At 39.1% G+C, this 25329-nt stretch overlaps 1 protein-coding gene across 2 annotated transcripts in view; it reads left to right on the plus strand.

The window, feature by feature from the left end:
• Col4a3bp (collagen type IV alpha 3 binding protein) overlaps window positions 1–25329 on the plus strand; it is a 105028-nt gene that overhangs the window by 49929 nt on the left and 29770 nt on the right. For both annotated transcript variants that reach the window (XM_021180963.2, XM_021180965.2), the window contains exons 4-6: window positions 11881–11988; window positions 13069–13207; window positions 18501–18584. In XM_021180963.2, coding sequence (XP_021036622.1) covers window positions 11881–11988; window positions 13069–13207; window positions 18501–18584 — 331 coding nt within the window. The remainder of the gene's footprint in view (window positions 1–11880; window positions 11989–13068; window positions 13208–18500; window positions 18585–25329) is intronic.

Below are 25329 nucleotides of genomic sequence, written 5' to 3' on the forward strand. Positions count from 1 at the left end.
CCTATATGGATCATAAAGTGAAAAGTGGTGGTTGTGTTTTTAGTTTTTTTCTGAGTATGGGCATTTTCTAATATGTAATTCTGCTTACCATGTAGATGCCTGGTACCTGTGGGACTGGAAGAGGGCATAGGAACCCCCGGGACTGAAATTCCCCATGGTTGTTAACCACCATGTTGAGTGTTAGGAATTGAACCAAAGTCCTCTGGAAGTGCTTCTAACTGCTTAGCTCTCTCTCCAGCCTGAAACGTCATTTAAATGAGAAATGCCCCCATAGGCATCAGGTATTTGAGCATTTAGTCTCCAGTTACTGGTGCTATTTGGCAATTTCATAGTACCTTTAACATCTCTGTACAGTGACAGTTAAAACCTAAAAAGGAAATCAACAAAAATTAAATTCATAATAGCTCAAAAAGAATTACCCTTGAACAGTCTTGAATTCGTCTTGAACAGTGAAGACTGTCGAAATGAGAGGGGTACTAGAGAGACTTGCTGGGTTTTATGAAGGCTGGAGTAGAACTCTGGAAGTATTTTCTACATCATAGTGTCTTATTGATAGATAATGTTTAGTTGTCCTGAAGTGTTTGTAATAGTCTTATATTTTTAAGAATTATATTTTTGAGAATTATAGAGTACATTATATATGTTCATTCAGTTGGTATATGCCAAAGAAAAAGGGAAGAAACATCCCTGTTTTAGTTACTATTGTATTGCTGTGAAGAAACACCATGACAAGCAACTTATAAATGGAAGCTCCGATTTTTGCCGGGCTTGCAATTTCAGAAAGTTAGTCTGTAAGCATGAAGGAAGCATGATTGCACCAGGCAGGCATGGTGCTGGAGCAGTAGCTGAGATCTTATATCCTGATCCACAGGCAGAGAGCTCAGTGTAAAAGGAATTAAATATTCTAGCTAAACTTGTATAAAAGACACACAATCCAGATGTTTTATTTACAAGCTGGAAGCCTGGATTGGGCAGGCTTTGGAGCTATTTTAACTTACATCCCAGCCAAATGTCCCTTGTTACTTGCTGTTTCTCCTGGCCATGTGCTCATGATCTATCTCTTCTCATGGCAGCTTCCTCCTCCCTTGGTCTCCTTTCCTTTCTTGGTCCCCCTATTCTCTGCCTACACACACACACACACACACACACCAAGTAGTCAAAAACCTGCCTGCTTCTATCTATTGCCCAGTCATAGGCTTTACCCTTTCCTTGACCAATTAACTTAGGGAGCAAGGTTACATAGCATCATTTGGTATACATGAGGATCTCATCATGGGGGGGCAACCAGATCCTGGGGACCAGTATTTAACATTTGAATAGAAGCAGCATCAGACCAATCTCCTATTGACTGGCCCTAACATGTATTTAGGAAATACCAGTCACATACCTTCTAATCCCTCCCAAAACAGTTTCACCAACTAGGGTTCAATTATTCAATATATGAGCCTATGAGGGGCATTCTTATTTAAACTGCCATATTCTATTCCCTGGACCCATATGTAGGCTTGTAGCCATTATCATAATGCAAAAATCATTCAGTCCAACTGCAAAAGTCCCCATATTCCTTTAGAGTCTCAACACTGTTTAAAGTCTGAAGTCTATTCTGAGACTCAAACCAGTCTCTTAACTGTAACACCCTATAAAGTCAAAAGTCAGGTTATAGCCGGGCGTGGTGGCGCACGCCTTTGATCCCAGCACTTGGGAGGCAGAGACAGGCAGATTCCTGAGTTTGAGGACAGCCTGGTCTACAAAGTGAGTTCCAGGACAGCCAGGGCTATACAGAGAAACCCTGTCTCGGAAAAACAAAAACAAAAACAAAAACAAAAACTTTAGGTTATATGCTTTGAACATACAGTACACAGAAAATACCATTACCATTCTAAATGGGAGGAAAGGGTGTGTATTGAGGAAATACTGGACCAAAGCTGACAAACCCAGCAGGGCAAACTCCAAATCCTGTAACTCTGTCTGACATCAGAGAGCTTATTAGGTACTAGCTCATCAGACTCCCACTCCGTCCAGCTCTGCTGAATGAAACACACCTCTTGGGCCGTTTCCACACCCTGTCTGCAGCTCTTCCTGGTAAGTTTCCTATGGCTCTGGCATCTACAACATCTTGAGGTCTCCGATGCAATTCAGGCTACGCCTTCAAAGAGCTCATGATGGCTTGTCCAGGACTCCATGCAGGGACTCCCCTGCCTCATGCCTTAGCAGCTTTCCTTAACTTCCAAAGGAGATTCCACAACCTCTTTACTGCTCTATCGTTTATAACTAAAGCCAGAACCACAAGGCTGAAGCTGCCAAATTCTTCTACTTGCTTGGGATATAATCTGTCCCCTCCTTGAATTACATTTGCATAAGCTCATTGTTGCTCTTTAAAAACAGATAATTCCTTAAGCCTGTATTAGCCAGGAGGGGTCTCTCCCTGAGGGCGTCACTCACTTTATACCATTTGTCTTCAGGCCTTTCTTTAAACTCCTCAGATCCTTGAGCACAAGGTTTGGCACCAACAGTACATTCTCTTGAGCTCTTTTTCTCCTTAAACTTGTATGGTTTTTTTTTTTTTTTTTTTTTTTTTGCCCCACTTGCTCTTTTTCATTGTAAATGTGCATAAGATTACTAGGTTAGCATGGAATCTGCTCTGTCAATATTAGTGTATACTTTTCAGTTTTACTTGGGGCAGATTTTTAGGACAAGGTAAAAAAAACAACCACTTTCTTTGCTAAAATATCACAAGAATGGTCTCTATCTAGTCACTAATACAGTTTTGCTCTGAAACCTTGAGATGGGCCTCCAAAGCAAATTGCTCGCAGCAATACAATCTTCCACACTTCTACCTGGCTTGTCCGTCCATTAAGTCCTGTCTGCAGCATTCAGCTGCTTCCCTCCCTCCCTCCCTCCCTTCCTTCCTTCCTTCCTTCCTTCCTTCCTTCCTTCCTTCCTTCCTAATTTAATTTTATTTTTTTAACATATTCACTTTATATCCCACACACTGCACCCTTCCCAGGGCAACACACACACAGTTCTTCCCCCATGTCCCTCTGCCCTTCTCTTTTAAGTGGATGGTGGCGCCCCTGGGTATCCCCTCTACCCTGGTACTTCAAGTCTGTGCATGGATAGGGAAATTTCTCTCCCACTGAGGCCAGACAAGGCAGCCCAGCTAGTAGAGCATATCTCACAGACAGGCAACAACTTTAGGAATAGCTCCTGCACCAGTTGTTTGAGACCCACATGAAGGTTAAGCTGTATATCTGCTACATATGAGCAGGGAGGCCTAGGTCCAGCCTGTGTATCTTCTTTTGTTGGTGGTTCAGACTCTTAAGAGCCCCAAGGGTCCTGGTTAGTTGACTTTGTTGGTCTTCCTGTGGAGTTCCTAATCCCGTTGGGGTCTGCAATCCTCCTTCCTATTCTTCCATAAGAGTCTCCAAGCTCCATCCTCTGTTTGGCTGTGGGTGTCTTGTATCTGTCTGAGTCAGCTGCGGGGGGAGCCTCTCATAGGGCAACTGTGCTCCTGGTTGCAAGCATAACAGTATCATTAATAGTATTAGGGATTGGTACTTGCCCATGAGATGGGTCTCAAGTTGGGCCAGTTTTGGTTAGGCTCAGTCTCTGTGCCATCCCCAGTCCCTGCATTTCTTGTAGACAGGATAAATTTTAGGTTGAAAGTTTTGTGGGCGGGTTGGTGTCTCTATTGCTCCTCTGGGGTTTCTGCCTATTAGTTGCTTTTCTAATCCAAAGTCCCAAATTCCACATTCCACCAACAGCGTGGTCAGGCAGGCCAGTTACTGCAGTGAGCTATTCCCTGCTACCAACTATGTTTTAATTATTGTTTTGTTGCTATGAAGAGATGCCATGACCAAGTCAACTTATAAAAGAAAGCATTTATTTGAAGGCTTGCTTACAGTTTCAGAGGGTTAGCCCATGATCATCATGGTAGAGAGACCTTGCAGCATGCAGGCATGGTGACTGGAGTAGATAGGGAGTTTACACTTTGATCCACGTGCAGTAGGCAGAGATCTCCAGACTGAGCCTAGCATGTGTTTTGGAAACTTCAAAGCCCATCCCTTGAGGCTACCTTCTCCCAAAAGCCCACACATCCTGATTCTTCCTTTAAAAGCCCACCAGTTAGGGACCAAACATTCAAAATTATGAGCCTATGGGGGCCACTCTCATTCAAGCCACCACAATTCCCAAGTTAATATAGGAAATTTGATCATTGAAAGAAAGGAAAGAAGGAAGGACATGGTGCTGGAGAGTGATGGCTCAAAAGTACTTGCTGCTCTTCCAGAGCATTTATGTTTGGCTCCCAGCACCTACATCTGAGACAGTTCATAACTGCTTATAACTCCAGCTTCAGAGGATCCAACACCTTCTGGCCTCCACAAGTTACCTGCACATACAAGGTGTTAACACACAGATGCACACATACACATAAGTGAAAAATACTTTAAAAGGTGAAAGAAGATACAAATGGCAACTTGTGATCTAATTTGCATAATTTAATATTGCTACTATTTCTGGTCTATAAAATGTGCTGTGTGTCTAATATAGTGCCTTCATATTCCTAATGACATTTCTGTGCAGAAATAGAAAATCTACCCGATGTTTATTTGTAGCCTGAAGAGACTTCATTACCAAAACAATCTTTAAAATGAGCTGAAAAAGACAAATCATGCTTATCCAAACTTACTACAAAACCATATAATTAATTATTGAACACGGATGAGAATCTAGCTGGTGTGTCTGGCCATGGGCTGCATGTACTTGAATATAGCTATGAATGTGGCCCAACACCAAATAGTAAACTTACTTCAACACATTATGAGATTTCTTTTGTGGCTTTGTCTTTAACTCATAAGTGGTAGCTTTGTAGATGACTGACAGTATCATGATGTCAAAAAGTTGGGCACTATCTTAGGGTTTTACTGCTGTGATCAGACACCATGACCAAGGTAACTCTTATAAGGACATTTAATTGGGGCTGGTTTACAGGTTCAGAGGTTCAATCCATTATCATCAAGGCAGGCATGGTACAGGAGCTGCCTGAGAGCTCTACATCTTCATCTGAAGGCTGCTAGGAGAATACTGGCTTCCAGGCAGCTAGGATGATGGTCTTAAAGCCCACACCCACAGTGACACACCTTCTCCAACAGGGCCACGCCTTCTAATAGGGCCATTCCCTGGGCTGAGCATCTATAAACCATCACAGGCATCCAGGAAGGAAATACTTAAGGTCATCATGAAAACTTGGCAAAATATTCACAGCATTCATCCTGGCAGTCATTTATTAGGTGTAACTCTACTTTTCAGGCAGTAAAAGAAACAGACAAATTCAACATTATGAAGATTGGCAGGTTTGCTGCATTAAAACACTTCATAGAGCAAAAAGAACTTGTAGTTGGGAAAATGTTTTCATTTTTCTAATAATACCCGTTTTATACCGAGAATTTCTAAAACCTAACTACAATATTAAAAACAGTTCAGCAATGGACAAAGGACTTAGTGATGATTTTAAGTAGTCTTGAAGGTCAGTGTGTAAGGAGACAAGCTTAGAGCCACAGTTGCAGTTACCACAGTGGAAAGGAGGGAGAAATGCTGTGCTGCTGTGTAACACATAGGACGTTTCCATCTCACAAGATGAAGTGTCTGGAGTTTGTTGGTACAACAGTGTGTGTGTGTGTGTGTGTGTGTGTGTGTGTGTGTATGTGTATATATTGAATTGTGCACTTAAAAACATTCATCTTGATTCATATTTCAAAACAGGAATAAACCCACAAACACATGCTAAAACAAAAGACTTCTTTTATTGTATTACTGTTATAAAATATTTAAGAGTAAATGAAAAGAGGTTAACATTCTATGCAATTGTGTATCTGCTGTTAACAAGACCCTATTTAAGTACTGTGGGGAAGGTCAGATAGGAAATGCTGAGATCAACACTATGTAACAAGAAGTAAAAGAAATAGATTGCTATTCTTCAGCCTGAGTACACAGGGGAGAAATTGTAGGAGAACAAAATCAAAGTGGTTAGAAACCTGTGGCATCGGTCTAAGTCTCCCCAGTCCACTCGATGAGGATTTTTTATTCTGCCTGTGTAGAGATTATGGATGAATGAGATACTCAAGGTGGACAAAAATACTGGTCTTTAAGAGCTCTCGTTTCCTTCATTGACTTGACAGTAGCAATTTGTGACAGTAAGTATGAAGCAGCAGCTGCAAGATTCTGGGATTCTGAACTCTGTGCAGGCAGGCCTTGGCTATCAGAATCCAGGGTATTACAGCACTTAGCTTGAGATCTGAGGGTCAGGGCCTGCACGGGCTTTTCTTTGTCTGTAGAGTATTTTACCAGCTCTGACTCTCCCTTACCCCTTTCCTTTTTGTCTTTCCCTCGTTGCCCCAACCCTTTCATTTCCTATTCTTTTCCTGCCCAGTTGCACCTCAGCTGTTGAACTGATCCCTTGTCAGTCTGCCAGGGCTTCCAATACCTGCCTTTGTCTAAGAGTCTGGAGTCCATCACCAGGATACCTGGAGGAAATGTTAGAGATGGGCACATGAATCTGGAGTTGAATCCCAGATCCTTTTCTAAGCAGTGTTGTGACTCTGAACACACTGTATAAAGTCATCCATACAATGGGGATAGCAAAGGAGTTAGGAACAACACTCACTGCACTAGTCCAAAGGAACCTTACCTCTTTGCCTTTACTGTTGCTTTTCCCATTGTATGATTTTCAGTGATGCTTTCTGGAGGAAATGTGTTAAAACATACTATTTAAAAGGATTTTTAGAGTTTTTTAATTATGTGAGGGTGGGGTATGGCATGTTAGTGCGGTGTCACTGGAAGTTCCTGAAGTTGGAGTTAGGATGGTTGTTGGCTACTGAAGCATCTGTCCAGCCACTCATATCCATTGCTCTCTTAAGATACAGCATCTTGCTTCCTATAAGGTTTGTCTTCTTATAAGATGGGTCCCAGACTGATTGATGTTGCAGTTCAGCTGCTGGGGCTTTTTAGAATTTCCATTTCAGAAAAAGTCCTATATTTTGATGTTAATATTTTTGTATTTTCTCTTTTACCGTAATTTAAATCATGACTAGGTAATTTTTGACACCATATGGAAATGTTTGCCTTTTTCTTTGCTGTGTTGCTTGCTAGTCATCATTAATAGGAAAAATTAATTATTTAAAGAAAATGCTTTACAATTTTAAATTCAATATTTAGTATATTTTTATGCCACTTTTAGGGCTTAGATGGTTTAATGATGCAAAATGATAGTTAAATTTATCTTCCATATAGTTAAACTATCAAACTGGCCTAGTAACTTTAAGATAAGTAAGTTTATAGACAGTTCTACTATTTTATTAAGTTCATAGCTTTGAACTGTGTGATTTAATTATAATATTCTGAAGTCTAAAAATCCCAAGCACATAGGATAAAGGAATTAGTCTAAAGGTTAAGATAGTTCTTTGACCAGTAGTAACCCCTGTCAGCTTTCCAGGCATACAATCTGAGTAGTATGCTAATGACTCCCTCTACTGGACAGAAGAGCAGTTTCAGTTTTTTATTTTTATTTTTTTGTTTGGAGGTTTTCATTTTTGATTTGTTTTTGTCATTGTTTTTCTGTATTCTTTTTTTAAGGATTGAATGTTTAAATATAATGTAGGCATAATCTCATTACTATGATATTTAGAGAGAAACCATGTCTTGTATATGATATTTGTAACTTGTAAAGTAATGTATCCCTAGCCAGCTGTCATTTTATACTCCGGCAGAGTTGAGAAAGAAGAGGTTTCTGTTGCAGGACGGTGAAAGGGGGACTTTTTTTTTTTTTAACTGATTCACTTTACATTCCATTCACTGCCTGCCTCCTTGGCACCCCTTCCCACAATCCTCACCCCCTTTCCCTTCTCTGAGCAGATAGGGTCCCCCTAAGGATCACCCCACCCTGACACATCAAGTGTCTGCAAGGCTAGGCACTTCCTTTCCCACTGAGGCCAGACAAGGCAGCCCAACTAGAAGAACATATCCCACAGACAGGCAACAGCTTTAGGGATAGCCCCTGCTCCAGTTGTTCAAGATCCACCCAAAGTCCAAGCTGCACACCTGCTACATATATGTGGGAGGCCTAGGTCCAGCCCGTGTATGCTCTTTGGTTGGTGATTCAAACTCTGAGAGCCCCAAGGGTCCAGGTTAGTTGACTCTATTGGGCTTCCTGTGGAGTTCCTTTCTTTCCCCTTTGGTCTGCCATCCTTCCCCTGTTCTTCCATAAGAGAGCCCAAGCTCCATCCACTGTTTGACTGTGGGTCTCTGCATCTGTCCAAGTCAGCTGCTGTGTGGAGCCTCTCAGAGAACAGCCATGCTAGGCTCCTGCCTGCAAGCATAACAGTATCATTAATAGTGTCAGGGATTGGTGCTTGCCCATGGGACGGGTCTCAAGTTGGCTGGTTATTGGTTGGCCATTCCCTCAGTCTCTGCTCATCCCCTGTGCCTATATTTCTTGTAGACAGGATAAATTTTGGGTTGAAATTTTTGTGGGTAGGCTGGTGTCTCTATTGCTCCACTGGGGTTCCTGCAAGGCTGCAGGAGGTAGCCTCTTCAGGTTCCATATCCCCAGTGAGAGGGGGACTCTTTTTTTTTTTTTCCTTTGTATTGAGTCTTTGTGACTTTCACACCATGTCCCCCAATTGCTCTCATCTCCGGGTCCCTCCATATCCACCCTCTGCCTTGCAGCCTCCCCTGAAAGGGGTGGGAGGTTCCTAAAGCAAATATTGTGAAAAGGAAAGGCATCCCTTTCGTAACTGTTTATATTCTGGTTGAGGAGTCTGGGTAGCATTTGGGATTTTCAAAATACTCATAGGTAGGTGATTAAAGGTTGTGGGTTCAGCTTCTTTCCTGTGGGAGAATGAATGACATTAAAAGACCAGCATTCCTTTCGAGGATTAGCCCCAAAGCAGCACCAGTGAGTGTAACACTGTATTGTTATATTGACTGTAATTTCTCCCCATTTTCTTCTACCTCTACCATACTCTTCCCTCAAAAAAAAAAAAACCAAGCAAAAGAAAAAACCCAAAAAACCTATTTCAAATTCAAATTAATGTTGCTTTGATTGTTGTATGCAAAATTACTATTCATTTAGAATTTTTTTTTTACTTGCCTAACAAAGTTTTTCTTTTCATATTGACATCTTTGGTAGATTTGACTTGAAAGAAATAGAAAATCAATTTAGAGCACTATGTTTATGTATTAAAGTGGCTGTCTAGCTATTCCTTTAATATGTGACTGTTCTTAATATTTTATTCTACAGCTACCATTTTTGTTAAAACTATTGCAGTTAACAGATCTAGAACAACAAATCTTCATTATTTACATTGAGTAACAATGAAATTCGGGTTTGTTTGTTTACTAGACTGATTTTCATAATTTATCATGGAATTTATGTAAGGGAAGTTATTAAAGACAAATACTCTAATCATAATGAGCATTCCTGTGTTATTCATGATTTAACATATATTACAGCAATATTGTAATAGAATATGGTTTTATCGTGTTCTTGTAATAAGATGGTGTTGCCTGTTTTAAGATGCTGGAACTTGGAGAAAGAGAAGCTCTAGAACCTGTAGTGTGAGAAACCTTTAGTGAAGCTTTTCCTTGTTTGATTACAAGGCCCTCAAAAGCATCACCAGCATTTACTTGCTCTGCCCGAGACTTCTGGGTGTGAGCAAATAAATGAGAAGAGTGGATTCATTTGCATTTCAAGGCCAAGTTGTTGAATTTTGAATATTTTTAAAATGTCTATAATTTGTATCTTTAAAATTGGACTGTAAATTGTAGAGAGCTGTTTTATTTAATTTCTGCTTAGAAATGACTCTCATAGATATCTGAGATACTTAATTTCTGAAAGTCTAGATTTTGTTGTCTGTTAACAGATTTTCTTATTTCTACTTTCAGTCTTCGGCAATTACCGAACCCATTCTACTAAAATGTAGAAATACTAAACTTACAAGTTAGCATTCTTGTGAAAACAGAAGAAAAAACTCAAAACAGCTTTAAGGGCAAGTGGAGCACCTCCCTGTAGGATTTATATTCTACCAGTGGATATCATTAAAAGATAAGAAGCCTTACTCTGTCAGCTCCATGATTGCTGTAATTACAGGTCCTTTTTGGTATGATCCTGTGATACTGAAATGGACTTACAGGCTTATTTATATTCTCTAATTTTTCTGATTTTAGTTTATTTGCAGTTTGCATTTTGATAAACACCCTTAAATTTTTCTTGTACCTTTTTATAGTCCTCACTTATGTATACTGTCACATACGTTATACTCTGTACACTGACATCCCCTCTCATCATAGTTTTGCTGTCTATGTGCATGTGTGTGTTTGTGTTATTGCTGTTTTATAGCAAGACCCTGTCTCAGTGAAAAGGAGGGATGCAGACGGTAGAGGAGTCAGGGAGCGAAAGGGAGGGAAAAGAGACTTAGTGATTAGGATACGTAACCTAGCTTCTGTTTCTTTGCTTTTAGCATTAGTGTTTGAAAAGGCTCTATGATTTTCCTCTGTTCAAATAAAGTACAGTTATTAAATACAAATACTTGTTTAAAGCCATAATAGGTATAATGTGATATTCTACCAAATGATACAATACAGAATCTTGGATTTCTACAACAAAAATATTTGATTTGCTGTAATTTATTTTATTGTTAGTTTTATTTATCCTATTTTGTGGGTATTTACCTGCATGTAATTATATGCACCACTTGCATGCCTGGTGGCCATGGAGACCAGAAGAGGGACCTGGATCCCCTAAGACTGAAGTTACAAAGGGTTGTAAGGTACCATGTGGTGCTGAGACTCAAACCCTGGGTCCTCTGCCAAAGCAACAAATGCTCCTAACCACTGAGCCACTCTCTAGACCTGAGTCACTGTAATCAGATCCAAAATCTTTGCTTTCAGGAACTTGGAAACTTTTCCGTAGATGATTGCTTTGATGATATTACTAGCATTTGGTTGAGAATAGCATGTAAAATGGATGTTATGACAGGTATCCAGCTCATTAAAAATAAAACAAATTTATTATGACAATGCTGGATCTATGCACAAACACCCAGGAGTCCAAGTTACCTTCTATGACTAGCAAAGATGAACTCTTCTTTGTGTCATGAGCTTTCAAGGTAACTAAAGAAGGGAACATTTACAGTTGGCTTTCAGAAAGATTTAAGCCAAGTAGCAATTTTTAAATATAAGCTATTAAAATTTTATGCTAAATCTATAATTACAATAAGCATTGTTGAAATACAGAGAGACAAGGGCTCGAGAGATAGCTCATCAGGTAAGAGCACAGTCTGCCCTTCCAGAGGACCTGAGGTCACTCCAGCTACACACACACACACACACACACACACACACACACACACTCTTAAAAAATAATACAAAATCTTTTTAAGAAGGAAATACAAATAAACTGGGGTTATAGGTAAAGTTTCAGTGTAGCATTATATTTAAGCTTCAATGACTGTAGAGGGAGATCACTGACTTTCCTCTAAAGAACAAAAGTACATTTACAGTATTCCTCCTACAGCTCTGACATTTTCATCTTCATTGAAGCCCTTCCCCAGTTTCTGCTCAGCACCATTCTGTTTCCTTGTGAATTTGACCACTATTGATCCTATTGTTAAATAACTTGTTTAGCCTGTTAGTGCAAACATGTAGCATTCTAAATTACTGTGTCATCAGAGACTTGAAAGGCAATGTTTGCATCAGTGGGTTGGCTATTTCTTATTAAATCCAAATTGGTACTTACTGTTATAATAACCTTACTGATTTTTTCACCCTCTTAAATACTTCTATTTAATATTTTTAATGTAGACTTTACTTTTACTTTTTTAGACTGAATCAGGATATGGATCTGAGTCCAGCTTGCGTAGACATGGCTCAATGGTGTCACTGGTGTCTGGAGCAAGTGGCTATTCTGCTACATCCACATCTTCTTTCAAGGTTTGTGGCCATAATGCTTTAAGGAAATGTCATGTGAGTATAGTATTGGACATTGTGAGCACAACTTATGGTTTTTATTTTTATTTCTGTTTGTGTGTGTGTCTTTATGTCTTTGTGTGTGTGTTTGTGCACACACATGCTTCCGCATACACATCTGCATGCATATGCAGAGAACAATTAGTAGGAATCAGTCCTCTCCTTTCACCATTTGGTCCCAGGAGTTAACCTCCAGTAGTCGGGTTTGGCAGTAAGCATTCTGATCCTCTGAGCCATCTAACCAGTCCTTGATAGGTTTTTTTAGGTTTGTTTTTTAAAAGAACTTTTCTATAATGTAATTTATCTGAAGTTGTTATAAAACAAGGGATGAAATCATGGTGCACACAAATAGAAAATGAACACCTTAGATTTACCTTCATTCATTAATGATGTAAGACATGACTTTACAGCTTGGTTCAAAGGAGAATCTGGAGAATATTAAAATGATTTGCTGATGTAAAACTGACCAGCATCCACAGACTAATAATAATCAATGCCTTAAGAATTTGGCTCAGTGGCAGAGCACTTGGCTAGCTTGCAAATGTCCTGGAGTTAACCACCGCCCTGCAAAAGTAATCAATACTTCTGCACCTAGCAGAGCTTATTTGCATCTCTTGAGACAAAAGTCACATAACACTATTGATTTCCTATTCAAAGACTTGTCAGATAACTCATATACAATGACAAGGAAAAACTTAGGTGGTCTGACTTCATCTGCTCCTCAGGGTTTCCCTATCAACACTCATCAATACTACTAAATTACATCCAGTAATAATGAATTTGTCCATTTCAAAGTCTGTCTATGTGTCTTCACAGTGTTTTAGCAGATTATCAGGCAGTATTCCTTTCCTATTATTTATGGGTTTGTCAGTTTCAAAGCCCTCTTCACGCCTGTTCCTAGGAATAGTACCTTGAACTTTATAGCTCTAATTATCCCATTCCCTCCATGCATGGGTGTCAGCCTAAAAGGTGATCAGACATCATAGGGCCAACAGCCCGGATTTGTTTCACTTTACTCACACACCCTCTCTCTGTGTTTTGCAGAAAGGCCACAGTTTACGTGAGAAACTGGCTGAGATGGAGACGTTTCGAGACATCCTGTGCCGGCAGGTTGATACTCTCCAGAAGTACTTTGATGTCTGTGCTGATGCTGTCTCCAAGGATGAACTTCAAAGGGATAAAGGTTACTTCAGCTATTCCCACTATTTTTTACTTGGAGAATGAGTAGATTTAAAGCCTCTAAATCGTAATGAGTAATGTCTTTAAGTAATAAAGGTAATTATAAGGACTTTTGTCAGAAACTACTAGTATAACGGATTTCAGTGTCCATGTGACTTGAGTACTTTAGTCACATACTAATTTATTTCTGACTATCCATACCAGATGCCATTTAAATGGCACTCTATTGTTGTAAGTAAAAACTTGGTAATATTGAGCACCTCACATTATTTCTAAATAATTTACCCCAGGAGGTCTGTTAGAAGATCATCCAGATGTTAAATCAGTCATGTGATTAATTTCTCATACTTTTTTCTCTTGTTTCTCTTTCCATTTCTCCTTTTAATTTAGCTCTTTTGCTATCTTTCCTTTCCCCCTCCCTCTTTATGCCTTTTTTCCATAGAAAAAGTAAAAAGAAAGAAAGAGAGAGAGAGAGAAAGAAAGAAAGAAGTTACATATTCTTTAAAAAATAATGTAATAGGTTCTTACTTTAAAGGAAAAATATGTTATCTTCCATTAGCTTTTTTTTTTTTCCTTTTGTTTTTTTCAAACTGTAAATGTATAGCCCTGGCTGTCCTGGAACTCACTCTGTAGACCAGGCTGGACTGGAACCCACAGAGATCCACCTGCCTCCACCTCTGAGTGCTGAGATATAAGGCATGCACCACCACCACCCAGCTCAATTAGCTTTTAATGTGAGGCTTATAGTTATTTCCCCTCTGTTATTGTCAAAGTCAAGTTCAGCTGTTCTCTTAATCCCATCGAGGTGAGAATGAGCTCTCAGTATTAGCAGCTAGCACTGCGCTCACCCCTAGTGTAAGTGCATTGCAGGGCACGGCTGCATTTCTTGGCCTTTTTCTCCTTCTGTGTTAACATCATATAATTTAATTTTTTCTCCTTTGTTCATCTTTTAGCTATAACTTTTTTTTAATTGCTACTTTAGGGCTTATGGTTTATGTATATAACTTACCACAAGTCTGCCTTCAAAGTAATACTATAATAACACTTCATGTACAATATCCAAAGCTTCTAGTAGTGTATTTCCTTTTTGCTCCACTACTGAGGCAAGACTGTTCTGAATCTCTAGCCAGCTCCCTCTGAGGTTTCTCACTCTGCACTGTAGGAATAAGTAACTTTGCTAACCCTCCCACGTAAGAACTGGGTACCACTCCCTGGAATCTCTTTCAGAAGGATTGTCCCTGCTGTTAGTAATTAAGTACTCAAAACACCTGCTGATTTCTGTGGTTTCCATGTGGTCCTGCCCCTGCTATTTATCTCCCTGTGGAAACCATTGTGTGTGGTCTCAGCTACATCTCATCTCCGCAGTCTACCAGATTTCCTGGCTTTAATGCACAGGCAACTGGAGATGTCGTAGAGCTCATATCATTTGATTCCAGCTCTTGAGGATCACTCTTTTTTACTGTTATCTAGTATCCAGTGTCCATTGTCTTGTAGATTCTGCCCATGTTTTAGAATAGAATTTATGGTAAAGAATAAATTCAGTCCCTGTTATTCACCTAGCCAGAGCAGAAATTTTGTCCATTAGCTACAGCCCCACCCTATCTTTGTATTTTAAATAGCTCACTGAGGGAGCCTGTCTCAAAAGATACTACAGAGAATGATTGACCTTCTCAAGCACACAGGCTCAGTAATAGAGCATTGTTCAGCATGAGTGAGGCATTAGGTTCAAGGCCTATGCCTGAAAAAGTGGGGGACGGCAATAACAACAACTTGAAGGCTGTTTAATTTGTTCCTATGTAAAATGAATAACAGACTAAATTTATCCATTACCATAAATCTTTAAAAGTGGACAAAATCTATGAGACACTGGACACTACTTCTCAGACCACAGTAGAAGACAGCACACACACATAGGTGCATGCACACATCACTGAATAGTTCTATCAAGTTCCTAGAAGATCATATTACAAAGGAGACAAAAGGTTGCTCTTAGCAAGAGCAACTCTTATTTCCGGTATGATTCCGGTAAGATTCTGGTATCTTAGAATATTCAGATATTGAGAAATTGATCACTGGTTATTCAAATCATATGGGAGATCTTAAGAAAAAAATAATTTATCATGCTGTCATGAACCCAATATATCAGAAACAAATAGACACAGTTTTTTTTCACCTTTCAGGATGCTGTCATCTAAATTCACAAGCCATATTACTTCTAATTCATCTCATTCCATTGATAGCTGGCTGTCACTGCTTAGAGATGGTGGGCCTGGGAGAACTGTGCTAATAAATGAGGTGGACTACCGTCTCATGCAGTAGTCAGCTTTCTCTGAGCATCAGACAGTTTATACTCTGAGGGTTAAGAGTGGCCACATGAGTAAGGTTTTCATGAGTTCAAGCTGTATAATCACAAGAACAAGTCACACACAGGTGGCAAAAACATATTTTTCCATGGAGGCATATAAAGGATAGTTTAAACATTTAATTGAATAACATCAGCAAGCAATATTGAATAACCTGGAGTAAACTCTCTCCTATCTGCTATACCTGGGAGGAGCATGAAATCGCGTTCCAAGAACAATTCCATGTTTTAAAGAAACTGAGGTCGCAAGACTAATTGTTTTCTTGGAGTTTCCTCACAAGCACTCAGGATTGTTCTCACACAACTGCATCCATGGACATTGCCCCAACACTGGCCACTGGCGATCACAAGCTTTATTACACTCTTAATTGCTAATATTGTCTTATCATAAACCCAATATATATGTCTGTATGTGTACATATTTGAGTATTTCGGTTATAGAATAGCTACAGAGATGTAGAATGCCTCTACTCAAAGGTGCCTTACTAAAGGTAAAGGCGGAGACCTAACACAGATGGAAGGAAGTCACTGTAAGTAGTTAAGATCATTTACTGAGGAGGAACCCAGTTGAAGAACCCCTGGAAAGCCCTCAGAGCTAGGCTGTGGGGCCGAGTTGTAGAGTTGCAGTGTTTGTGTAGCTGCAGGATTGAGTTAAGGGACCAGTTCCAGATGGCTAGGACTGGACAAAGAATAAGATTTTGTAGTCTCCTGTCAGTTATTGGAGAAATGAAGCTGAGCAGAAGTCTTTGAGACACCTTGTCATATTCTGCCTTTCCGCACCTGAGCTCGTTCATCGGGGAGGAAGAAGCTGCCCGGCTTCATGGTATTCACATTTTATGTGGTCCAGAGGGAGCTGCACCTTTCATTGATAAGTTCATGGGCCTGGTTTTTCTGTTTCCCCATCTGATCCTAGTCTCCTTTGATGTGTTTATGTGTAGTACTGTTTTACTTGTCTTTCTATTTCTCATTGTTGTGTGGGACAGAGGTGATATCTGCATACATAGTTGAGATTCAGAGTCATTCTGCATTTGCTCTGAAAATGGAGCCAATTGCTGCTTTGCACAATGCAGTCATCCAGGTAAAGGGCCTGCCTGAAAACCGCTGTGGCATGCAGTCTAGAGTACCTTTAAGGGGCACATCCTAATCTATACGATACCCTGTATCCTAGGTTTACTGAAACAGAACATTGGGCAGAAGAGAGGGAGAATTTAAAATTCTATTTTTTATTAGATGAGTCTGGATGACTTTTAGTAGAAATAGAGCGTAGCTTTTAGTAAACAAGCCTTCTGAATGCCATGGGGGAAGGCCAGCAGAAAGGGAAAACATACAGAGGTCATTTGAATTTTTCAAGAGAAGCCATCTTTCAAATCATGAGACTAGATAAAATCTAGAGTAAATATAATGAAATATCTGTTGTTGTAGGAAGTCCTAGCTAGAGAGGTAGCTAATAAACTGTTAATTTTCATTGATAAGATTTTTTTAAAATATAGGGAGATTCAAAACCACCCTGGTAAATGAAGTAAAGATCTTAAAAGGTACTTTCAGATACCTTCCAGTCATCCTTATAACATTTGCCAAAGAACTAATACAAGAATGGTTTCATTGTGACTTCAATGGCTAGCATAACTTACTGTTCTCTGAGAGCAAATATGCAAGGTAAATTAATGTGAAAAAAAGTTCCAGATTTCATTTATTTGGTAACATATATATTTGTCTAAAGCCAACATAAAACCTAAAATTTTTTCTCATATTAATGCCTTCTATGAAGAGCATTATTGCAAGTGTGCCATTAATGGGTTTCTTAATAAATTATCAACAAGGAGATAAAAATTAATAAAATCTGAGAGCATATTTAATTTTGGTACAAAAGTATATTGAATACTTGGAAGGATAGAAGGAAAAATGTTAGATAATATTCAGCTGCATAGAAATCAGTACACAGTGTTACACAAAGTAGCAGCTTGTGATTTGAAAATATAGCAAAATTTTTATGTACAAATAAAGGTATTTTTCATTCTCATTCTTTCCCTTGGTCAAGAAAGATTAAAACAATCTCTTTCTCTGAAATGTAGAGCCAAAAGTACTCCTGCAGTAAAGAAATCAGACAATTTGTAAGAAAGTAATAGTGTAGAAAGAGATTCCTTCTGTAGAAAATCCCTCAAAATATAAATCAGGATGCCATAGTGTGGGTCATTTTGCTGAGAAGAGACACCATGACCATGACAACTCTTTTTTTTTTTTTTTTTTAAGATTTATTTATTTATTATATGTAAGTACACTGTAGCTGTCCTCAGACACTCCAGAAGAGGGCATCAGATTTCGTTACAGGTGGTTGTGAGCCACCATGTGGTTGCTGGGATTTGAACTCGGGACCTTCGGAAGAGCAGTCTAAACCACTGAGCCATCTCGCCAGCCTGACAACTCTTATAAAGGAAAACATTTCCCTGCAAATACAGAAATAGTAGATTCAAGAATTTCCAGAGACTAGAAAAAGTCTCTTTCATTTTACAGTTGTCAGTTCTTCTAGGCCTCTTCAAATTTTTTATTTTGGTTTTACCTGCATATATATGAAGGTATGTGGGCACATGTGTCCCATAGTGCCTGTGCTGAGGGAGTTATCTATTATCATATGGGTTCGTAGGATTGAACTCTTGGAGTCAGGCCTGATGGTAAGTGCTTTTACTTTGCTAGACCATTCTAGGACTATTAGAGAATCATAAAATGACCCTAGTGAAAGTAGAAAGAGATAAGACTTAATAGTAACCATCAATTCCACAAATGACAATACATTTTTAAAGTAATATATTTAATAACATTCTACAACATAGTTACAAAGTGTATCTTGAGAACCAGTGAAAACACAGAAGATGGGTAAGAGCATATGCTTGGTTGAATGTAAGAATAAACCAATTCTTATTGTAATATTTTTATTTAGTTGTAGAAGATGATGAAGATGACTTCCCTACAACTCGTTCTGATGGAGACTTTTTGCACAATACCAATGGTAATAAAGAAAAATGTAAGTAATAACTTTTCTCCCTCTATTGAATGAAGTATACTTTGTAAAGTTGCTATATGTCAAAAAATAATTTCTAACTAATTTTCAAAAGCAATGAAACTCCTGAAATTTGAAGTTAAAATATCTTTGAAGAAAAGTTATAAAGGTAAAATGCATATGCCAATATCATGTTAATAATGGCTTGCTGTCTACTGAAGACTGGTTCTAAATGCCCAATATTAATCTCATCTCATTAGTATTGGCAGAGTTAGTTGTTAGGACTAAAAGAGTTTTATTCTTAGCTAGAAAGGACCGGTGGGGATTTGATTGCAGTGTTTCATGTGAGAGTAATTGCTCTGTGTTTAGTATACTCTTCTACACTTGATACATTGGTGTTGAAAGTATTTGATGAGTTATTAGGAAACTTCTTGAAGAATCACAAATTTTTTATTAACATGAACTATAAATTATATACTCTTCTTGACATCTACCTAAAAATCTAAAGTGGATTCCTACTTTTTTAAGATGAATGAAAGTTTTATGAAATTTTAAGTATTTATTTTTGTTGAAATTATAAAAGGATATAAAGTAGAAATCTAGCAGATACATTTCATTGTTTTTTGAGCTGTTTTTTCATGTAATCTTTGGTTTCATACTAGAGCATCCCATTATTGATGCTAAAATTAACTGCTTTTCTCTTTCCGCATTTCCCTTCTTTCTTCCTTATTTCTTACTTCATTTTAACTCCTTTCTTCCTTAGAGTGTACTTCCCCATCCTTGTGCAAAATTCTAACTTAATATTAAAGCTTACTATAAAAGTTGTCTTTGTAGTTTAAAACTAGAATCTTGAAACCTATCAAGTCATCCAGTGACTTTATAGTATTAAAGGACTCTTTGGGATGTTTCTTTGGGTTATTTAATGTCACAGTGAATAATATGATGTAATAGAGAAGGTAATTTATTTGAAGGTTAAACAATCATTAAAAGAAGTTTTAAAACAGCCTAAGCATCCCTCCCACATAATACTCAGCAGTGCCGCTTACTTTTCCAAAAGAGAGCAGATTCTTTTCTCTAGAATTGAAGTGGAGATTTCTAGATTCCTGAACACCAGGCCCATCAAAAGGTAACTGTATTGTGCTATCAAGAAAGTAATTATTGGAGCCGGTAAGATGGCTCCGTCTTAGTTGGGCTTCCCTTGCTACCATGAAAAACCATGACAAAAAAGCAAGTTGGGAGAGGAGAGGGCTTATTTGGCCAACACTTCCATGCACATCGATAAGGAAGTCAGGAAAGGAACTCAAATAGGGATGGCAAGAGCTGATGCAGAAGCCATGGAGGGGTGCTGCTAACTGGCTTGCTCAGCCTGTTTTTGTCGTTGTTGTTGTTGTTGTTGTTGTTTGTTTGTTTTTTATAGAACCCAGGACCTCTAGACTGAGGATGGCCCCAATAAATTGAGTACTCCCTAATCTCTAATTTTAAAAAATGCCTTAGAGGCCTGCCTGTGGATATATTTTCTTAATTGAGATTTCTGCTTCTCAATGATTTTAGCTTATGTCATAAAACTATCCAGCAAGGCTCTTTTCGTAAAGCCCTTGCTCCATAAGCATGGGGACTTGCTTGATCCTCAGCGCCCAGCTAAAAGCAAGGCACAGCAGTTTGTACATGTGATCCTAGAACTTGGGGGGTTGGGAGGCAGACATCCCTGTGCATGTTGGTCACACAGTCATGTGTGCTCTAGGTTCAGTGGCCTTGTCCCAAAAAATAAGGTAGGAAACAACTGAGGAAGACAGTCAGCATTGAACTCTGGCCTCTACATGCACCCATACGTACACATATTACACACACAAACTTTTATACACACAGAGAAATGAATTAAGTAGAATTCTATGTAGTTATTATTGAGCTCTGACTGTCACTCTCCGAGAAGTCTGATACCATAGTTTACATACTGGAAAATGCAGCCTCACCCCTTCCTTGTACCCTTTCCTAGAACTCTAACCTACAGACAGAACTTTCTGACATAAAATCAAAACACAGGTCTGGTAGAACTGAATAGCCGGGCAGGAGAGATGGCTCAGCAGTTAAGAACACTGACTGCTCTTTCAGAGGTCCTGAGTTCAATTCCCAGCAACCACATGGTAGCTCACAACTATCTGTAATGAAATCTGATGCCTTCGTCTGGTGTGGCTAAAGACAGCAACAGTGTACTTACATAAAATAAAAAAATCTTTTAAAAAGAAGAACTGAGGGCTGGTGAGATGGCTCAGCGATTAAGAGTGCCGACTGCTCTTCCAAAAGTCCGGAGTTCAAATCCCAGCAACCACATGGTGGCTCACAACCATCTGTAATGAAATCTGATGCCCTCTTCTGGAGTGTCTGAAGACAGCTACAGTGTACTTACATTAAATAAATAAATAAATAAATAAATAAATAAATAAATAAATAAAACATTAAAAAAAGAAGAAGAAGAAGAAGAACTGAATAATCATAGAGAAATCATTCTATAAGTAGAGCTGTGGAGATACTACCAGCAGAAAGCTCCAGCACATCACCCTTGAAGTCCACTAGCTAAAAGAGTATGATCTATACAAAGAAACTTTTAGGAGTATAGCTCAGGGCAGAGCACTTGTCTTTGTCTAGTATGCTAAGGCCCTAGATTTAAGTGCCAAATTGAAAAAAAATTTTTAATTATATGTATTCCAAATGTTGCCCTCCCCTTCCTCGTCCCCCCTCCTAGAGTTTTTCACCCCATCTCCCATCCCCCTTGCCTCTGAGAGGGTGTTCCCTCCCTACCTCAACCTCCCTTTCCAATCCCCCTTCTCTAGGGCTTCAAGCCTTCACAGGATAAGGTACATCTGCTGCTGCTGAAGCCAGACAAGGCAGTCTTCTGCTATCTATGTGCTGGGGGCCATGAACCAGCCCGTGTATGCTCTTTGGTTGGTGACTCAGTCTCTGGGAGCTCCCAGGGATCTGGGTTAGTTGATACTATTGGTCTTCCTATGGGCTTGTCATCCCCTTCAATTCCTTCAATTCTTCTCCTAACTCTTCCATAGGGATCACCGACCTCAGTTCAATTGTAGGCAGTCAGCTGCTGGTAGAGCCTCTCAGAAAACAGCCATGCTAGTGTCCTCTCTCCAAGCACAACATGGCATCAGTAATAGTGTCAGGGTTTAGTGCCTGCCCATGGGATGGATCCTAAGTTGGGCCAGTCACTGGATAGCCTTTTCTTCTGTCTCTGCTCCATTTTTGTTTCTGCATTTCTTTTAGACAGGAATAATTTGGGGTCAAAAAATTTGAAGGTAGGTTGGTGATGCCATCCCTCCACTGGGGGCCCTGTCTATCAACTGGAGGTCATCTCTTCAGATTCCATCTCCTTACTGTTGGACATTTTGGCTGAGGTCATCTCCATTGAGTCCTGGGAGCCTCTCACATCCCAGGTTTCTGGGACTTTACATACATTCAACACACACACCCGGACCCCACCCTCTACCCCCTGCAACTGCATATTTCTATTCATTCTTCTGGCCCTCTGGGCTTCTCCATTACCCCCCCCCCCAATACCTGATCCTGCTCCCCTTTCCCCTTCTCCCACCCAAATCACTTCCTCCCTCTGCCTTCCATGACTATGTTGTTCCCCCTTCACAGTGGGATTGAAGTGTCCTCACTTGGGCCTTCCTTCTTGGGCATTCTGTACTTTTTGTCTAATATCTGCTTATCAGTGAGTACATACCATGCATGTCCTCTTGGATCTGGGTTTCCTCACTCAACATGATATTTTCTCGTTCCATCCATTTGCTTGCAAAATTCATGATGTCCGTGTTTTTAGTAGCTGAATAGTAGTCCATTATGTTCATGAGCAACTACCAGAGAACTCCTACAGCTGATAAGCAACTTCAGCAAAGTGGCTGGCTATAAAATTACCTCAGACAAATCAGTAACCTTTATACAAATGATAAACAGGCTGAGAAAGAAATTAGGAAACAACACCCTTCACAATAGGCACAAATAATATACAATGAAACTCTAGCCAAGCAAATGAAACAAGAACTTCAAGTCCCTGAAGAAATCATAGAGACCTCAGAAGATGGAAAGATCTCCCATGCTTATGGATCAGTAGGATTAACAGTAAAAATGGCCATCTTACCAAAAGCAATCTACATATTCAATACAATCCCCATTAAAATTCCAACACAATTCATCACAAACATGGAAAGAGCAATTCTCAATTTTATATGGAAAAATAAAAAACCCAGGATACCAAAAACAATTCTCAACAATTAAAAAAGTTCTGGGAAAATCACCTTCCTTGACCTCAAGCTAAACTACAGAGCAATAGTGATAAAAACCACAAGACAGAGACAGGCAAGTAGATCAATGGAATAGAATTGAAGACCCAGAAATAAACCCACACACCTGTGGACACTTGATATTTGACAAAGAAGCCAAAACCATTGGGGGGGGGGTATCTTCAACAAATGGTGCTGGTCTAATTGGTGGTCTACATGTAGAAGAATGCAAATTGATCCTTTTTTTTATATCCTTGTACAAAGTCAAACCCAAGTGGATCGACCTCAACATAAAACCAGATACACTGAATCTAATACAAGATAGAGTGGCAAAGAGCCTTGGATGCATCAGCACAAGGGAAATTTTCCTGAACAGATCACCAATGGCTCAGACTCTAAGGTCAACAATTGATAAATGGGACCTCATGTGACTGAAAAACTTCTGTAAGGCAAAGAACACTGTCAGTAGGACAAAACACAACCTACAGATTGGGAAAAGATCTTTACTAATTCTACATCTAATAGAAGGATAATATCCAAAATATACAAAGAACTCAGAAAGTTAGACTTCTAAAAACAAAATAACCAAATTTAAAAATGGGGTACAGAGCCAAACAGAATTAGAGAATCCTCAAGGATTCTCTAATGGCTGAGAAGCACATAAAGAAATGTTTAACATCCTTAGTCATCAGGGAAATGAAAATCAACATGACCCTGACATTCCACCATACACTAATCAGATGGCTAAGATGAAAAACTAAAGTGACAGCTAGCACATGCTGCAAGGATGAGGAGAAAGAAGAATACTCCTTCATTGCTGATGGGATTGCAAACTGATACAACCACTCAATCTGGCAGTTTCTCAGAAAATTGGAAATAGTTCTACCTGAAGACCCAGCTATACCACTCCTGGGCATATACCCAAAAGACACTCCACCACACCCCAAGGACATATGCTCCACTATGTTCATAGCAGCTTTATTCACCATATCCAGAGGCTGGAAACAGCTCAGATATCCCTCAACTGAAGAATGGATACAGAAAAATAAACATTTTTAAAGCAAATATAACAACTAATAACTTATAACAAATCCATTAAGAACTATTAGAACTCTAAGTGATCAAGCAAGTTTGTAAAGTGTAGAGCCAGTCTATAAAATATCAGTTATATTGATCTGAACAGTCTGAAAGTCGTGAGTGTGTATGTGTGTGTGCACAAATGCTCATGTGTTCATGTTGGCTGTGTGTGTTCAGGTACATGAGCAGACTTGCCCTAAAGCCGGAAGTGGGTGTTGGATCACATGGATCTAGACTTACAGGTAATTGTGGGTAGAAAGAACTGAATGAACTCTGAGCCTCTGGAAGAACAGGAAGTTCTCTTAACTGTCAAGCCATCTTTCCAGCTCTGTTTATTACTTTTGAGACAAAGTCTTACTGTATAGTCTTGTAAGATAGCCCAGACTGGCCTTGTGTTCAGAGATCCCACCATTTTAGCCTCCTGAAGGTTAGAATTCTAGGTATAAGCTACTATGCCCAGCACTCAGATAAATCTTAAAAATGAATTAAGTAGAACTTTGTTACAACACTGTTTTTATGTTTGTTCTGTTAAATGTCTGAGAACTATATTGCAGAGACAGAAAATAAGTCAGTAATTGCTCAGATTCAAGGATTTGGGGAAGATGTAGAGCCGTTTCTAGTAGACTTGAGAACTGTTGGAAAATTTGACTGTGCTGCTGCTGATCATACAACTCTGAATATACTAAATCTTTAATTTTATGAGTGAATTTCTTGGTGTGGGAAGTTTATCTTTATAAAGCCATAATTTGTTTTGTTTTGTTTAAAAAAAAAACAACTAAATATGACTGGAGATAAAGCTTGGTGGCAGAGAACTTGCCTTGCAAAGCTCCAAAGTAATATGCAGCCAAAGAAATTAATTGAATTATATTTTCCAGTACTTAAGTGAATTCCTGCACTCTTTTGCTTTGTAATTTAAAATTCCTAGTTAATATGTATGTGTGTCAGGAGTTAATTTCTTCTCATTGCTGAGTGATATTTTTTGGTATGAATACGCTACAGTTTGTCTATCCATTGATGAACAATCGAGGAGTTTTAAGTTTGGGTATTAGAAATAAAGTTATGTAAGCACTCGTATACAGGCCTTCTTATGGGCATCTGTTTCATTTCTCAGAGTTTAAATGTCTGTGCATATTTTTTAGGAATTATATGGTAGGTGGATTTTTAACTTTTAAAGATGTGCAAGTTCCCTCTTGTGGTTTTAATTTGCATTTCTTTAAAAACTAAGCATCTTCTGTGCTTGCTGTCTCTTCTTCTTTGTTGAAATGTATTCACTTCTTTTGTTCTCCACCCTTGGTTTTTTCCCAGTGTTGAGGCTTCTGACCCATAGCTGTGTTCCTGGAGCTGCATTCCATTACTAGCTCCCAGTCTTTGTGGGCTATTTGGTGCTTAATTGCTTATTTACT

Source organism: Mus caroli, chromosome 13, assembly GCF_900094665.2.
Source record: "Mus caroli chromosome 13, CAROLI_EIJ_v1.1, whole genome shotgun sequence".
Classification (NCBI taxonomy): Eukaryota; Metazoa; Chordata; class Mammalia; order Rodentia; family Muridae; genus Mus; species Mus caroli.